Source organism: Aplysia californica, unplaced genomic scaffold (assembly GCF_000002075.1).
Source record: "Aplysia californica isolate F4 #8 unplaced genomic scaffold, AplCal3.0 scaffold00094, whole genome shotgun sequence".
Taxonomy (NCBI): Eukaryota; Metazoa; Mollusca; class Gastropoda; order Aplysiida; family Aplysiidae; genus Aplysia; species Aplysia californica.
This window is the reverse complement of record NW_004797364.1, coordinates 697,463-702,136: the sequence shown is the minus strand read 5'-3', so window position 1 is coordinate 702,136 and position 4,674 is coordinate 697,463. Positions and strand designations below refer to the sequence as shown.

The window sequence follows — 4,674 nt, the reverse complement described above, 5'->3', positions numbered from 1 at the left end:
CTACCTTCACCACCACTGTTAAAAACGTCAGAAAAAGACAAAGTAATTGACCAAACAGACCAAACAATTGCCACCACTTCCGTCACCGTCACCGTCACCCTCACCGTCATCGCTACCTTCACCACCACTGTTAAAAACGTCAGAAAAAGACAAAGTAATTGACCAAACAGACCAAACAATTGCCACCACTTCCGTCACCGTCACCGTCACCCTCACCGTCATCGCTACCTTCACCACCACTGTTAAAAACGTCAGAAAAAGACAAAGTAATGAGAACAAGAAACCCAAAAACCAAAGGGTACTTTACCTTCTTTTTCTCATCTTCTCTCTCCATTTTCTCTTTCATCTGTCGCTCTTTCATTCTCTGAATGTCTTGCTCCATGTCCTGCTTCTGTTTTTGGAATTTCTCTAAGTCCTCATTCCTGTAAGCAAACACACAAGCAAGGCATTTACATTAACACAGGCAGCTTTAATGCTAGCTTAGACGAATAGTGATATTATTTTAGAGCAGGCAGGACAGCCGCCGTTTGCTCTCTATGAAACCTTGAACACATTGGTGTGCCCATTGGGTGTCTAAATGAAGGTCAAAACATAGTCTCGTGCTATCGTTAGTACCATTCTTTATCTATGTTTCGCTACCTTAGGAATTGCAAATTTTTATCTGCTCGGTACCTAGTCTTCAGAAATTTGATGTAACATTTTTGAGTTTAACAAGTCGTTTTTTCTAATACAATTCTTTGAATATTTTGATAACCACTCCGAATAATATTACGATTTTGGAAGTTCAGATAGAATATCACATAGTCTTAGTAACTCAAAATAGCCTAAAACGTCAGATAGAACTTTAGAAATCTAAGGTAGCGATATGTTTAGAAATAGAGTCAAATAGTGCGGTTTATGTAAAAACTTTTTCGCCCTTGGCCAACGCCTACTTTATTATACGTCTTAGAGTAGGTGTTGCCTCTGGACCTTTTGTTTATGAAAAGTTCAGTGATATCACGCATGAGAATGAAAAGTAGAAATTCCTGTCTTTTATCCAACACGGGGCACTCCTGACGTAGATCTAGATCTAATCCCAGTCCACTACGGGGCGCACCATTAAATTTGACTCTACTTGGAAGTAAGTAAAGGACAAGGAGGGAAAGGTTGCGCTTGCACTTGCATTCGATTATAGCAAAACTTGTGTTTTACCAAAGAGTCTATATAACAAGAGGGTTCACTCCTCTCTTTGAGCCTATTAAAAAAGTGTCCTCAAAATTCGTGGCGCCCTCTTCGCAAATGCGTACCCTTTGCGAACAGAGTTACCCTATTTGTGTTTTAAAATAATCAAAGTGAAACTAAAACGTTTTTGAATAAATAAAAATTCAAATTTCGGAAGAACGCTTTTTTAAAATGGTTACGCTGACAAAAAACCTCTTCCAGAGGAAGGGGTGACTGTTTTCTTCGTTTAATTTGACTTAAGAATTAAAGGCAAGAGGTCATTAAAATAAAACAAAAACCCCCTAAAACTCCGCACTGAACGAACCCGAACAGTTGACGAACAGCAGTCGATCTGCGCACGCAAGGAGGTGCTATTCCTATTCTTCTTATGGAGAAACGAAAGAGAGCTCCAAAACGGACTGCAGCGCCATCTGAAGCAAAGAGCGAACTTCCGGCGGACACTTTTTTGGCTGAGTGGACCATCTTGTTATGTACTATCTTTGATTTTACCCTTTTCATAAGTGCGTCAATGAAGCGCACCGGCGCTGCGAAGTTTTTGTCATAAAGAGCAAAGAGTGGAAACCATGACAGTACCCAGTCTTGCATTTTATAGAAGAGACAGGATTGAGGTGCTCACAGTAATACAGAAACAAAGTCAAGTACTAATTCGTTCTATATTTTTTCCAAAGATTGTAGCATGAACATTCGTAAATGATTTAGAAAGGATTGGGGATTGTATGCGTTAGTGTGTGCGTGTGTGTATGCGTGTATGTATTTTTACATGTGTGTTTGTATGTGTGTACGTGCGTGTTTATTTTTGTGTGTTTGTATGTGTGTGTGAAAGACTCACCCTCTGTCTCTGAAGGGATCTTGCATAGGTCGGGGGTGGGGGTGACCTCTATCGTAGTCGTTGCCTCCGTAAGCCATGCCGCGGTGATTCTCGTCGATACGGGGTTTGGCTGCAACATAAGATACGATGAGATAAGATAAGATAAAATAAATCTTATTTTCCCAAGTGGTAGTCCATTGGTTTGTTTTTTAATCCCTCCTCCCTTCCACACACGTACTTACATACATACATACATACACATACACATATACACATAATACATACATGCATACACATACAAACACACACACACACACACACACACACACACACAAGCGCGCACACACCCTCATACTTCCCCTCTCTCTTCCCCCTCCCTCCCTCTCTCTTTCTCTCTCTCTCTCTCTCTCTCTCTCTCTCTCTCTCTCTCCCTCTCTCTCTCTCTGACACACACAGCCTCACTCACACACACACACACACACACACACACACACACACACACGCGCGCGCGCGCGCGCACACACTTCATCTTCCTAATCACCTCTTTCACACGCATATTATAATATACACTCACAAACAGATCCACAGTTACACGTATCTGATATAAATGAACACGTCTTGTTTAATTTTAAGCTAAATACAAAAGAGTATTCTAATAGTGTTACCGTAATAATATCCTGACAGTGCAAGCTTTAAAGGGTATGTGTGTATGTTAGAAAAGGGGTGGTGGGGTAGTGGGGTGGTGGAGTTTGGTTTGGATGAAAGGGGGAAAGGGGAGGGGGTGCGCTTAGAAAATAAGAGTGCGAAATCATTGTGTCGTCAGTCGGTGAGAGAGATACACCAATAACTGTACAGTCTGACGTCAAGACAAGTCGACACCGTCCAAGACGTTCACTTATTGTGGAGGAAAAAAGTGGGTGACTTAGACAATTGGATATCTTAGACATTGTTATTATTATCTACGCAAAAGGGAAAGGGGGGGGGGGGGGGGGTGTGCAAATCACTCAGATACAAATAATCATTTCACATAAAACATTTCATAAAGGCGGACTGGGGTGCACTCATATACAAAAATGAAGATTTCACACAAAACAATTAATTTTCAAACAATGTCATAAAAGTTGACTGGAGTGTCTCTCCGCACCCAGGGGAACATAAAACTTTAAAAAGCTCCGGTACAAATTCGTACAATAAAATCATGTTGAAAAAACAAAAACCTTCCATTTCTGTGAATGCTTTGTATCGTATTATGTAATATTTTTTAGTTGTGCTCAGTAATGGCCAAATTAGTACAAGCCTCTGAATTATTGTACGTTTGCTATTAGAAGGGAGGAAAGCAATCTGGAAAGAATAAGACAAGTTTATTTCCCCTGAGTCTGGAAGCAAAACATTGGGTCAATACATTGGGTTTAGTGCTTGTACACAGGTAATTTAAGATGGAAGATGAAAATAGAGAAACAGCTAAAACGATGTTAGTTTTGAAATACAAAGATATGATAGTATTTGTCCTATACATGGGAGGGGGTGGACTTTTATCACCGGTGAATGTTCAGAGGAATGGTTTACTCAACTTCTGACAACAAAATCAAAATGTAACAGCAATAACAATGCAACAAAAACCAAACAACCCAAAAAACAACAACTACAACAAACAACAGCAACGGCAGCACCAGCACTAGCAACAATAACAACAACAATAACAACAGCAACAACAAAAACAACATCAGCAGCAGCAACAACAACAACAACAACAACAATAATAACAGCAACTGAAACACAAACAAAAACAACAGCAACAACAGCAACAACAACAGCAACAACAAAAACAACAACAACAATAATAACAACATATTATGTTCTGGAGAAGACTTTCAACTTAATATAATGATCAAGGACCTGAAAGTTATTGAGACATAAAAAGGGACAGAGGAATGTTACTTATTCCGAATAAAAAAAAAGAAAAAAAAAGAGTACGTGTTGAAAAAAAAGAGCAATCGTCAAATCCCAGACAACGGCATGAACAGGGTCAAAGGGTTACTAAAACAGAATAGGGAAAAGATAAGGGGACAAGAAAAGGAAGAGAAATGGGCAAGTTTTGTGAAACAGAACGTTTTATACAGGGATCTTGTATCTCATCTCATCTTATATAATCTTATCTTATCTCATCTTATCTTATCTTATCTTAGAAGCACACATCCGCACATGTCAAAGAGATCTGCTACACGGTGTAGTTAAGGAAGGAATTGGAGGAGGAAGGGGGGCGGGGGGTCGACACAGGCCACCTTAACGCAGATGGACCCCCTTGTTTGAATTCATGTGATTTGACCGCAATTGTGCATCTGAACAACAGTCCTTGAGTTTGGTTCTTAAAAATTATGATTTTACATTTTGGTATTAATATGAGGATATCAGTGGCCTTTTTGAGTGGCCTTTGTCTCGAAGGCGAAGGGCATGGGTTATAATCCTCACAGTAACAAGGCTGAAAGACACTTGTTCAAAATCTTTCAATAACCAAGGCCGATGGACATTCATTTGTTCAAATCCTCACCATCGCCAAGGTTCCAGTTATTATTTACTTCAGGAATTCACTTTACAATATTAGTGTTTAATTATCGAGGCCATATTGAAGCCCCGCTCACCCCCCC

The 4,674-nt window shown here is 39.9% G+C and overlaps 1 protein-coding gene across 1 annotated transcript; it reads right to left on the bottom strand.

Moving 5' to 3' along the window:
* Window positions 1–139: 139 nt before the first annotated feature.
* LOC101861197 lies at window positions 140–2,159 on the bottom strand. Its single transcript, XM_013080646.2, has 2 exons — window positions 2,051–2,159; window positions 140–422 (listed from the first exon to the last, which is right to left on the bottom strand). The coding sequence occupies exons 1-2, from the start codon at window positions 2,125–2,127 to the stop codon at window positions 140–142; spliced, it is 360 nt and encodes a 119-aa protein (XP_012936100.1). The 5' UTR covers window positions 2,128–2,159.
* Between the last annotated feature and the right edge of the window lie 2,515 nt (window positions 2,160–4,674).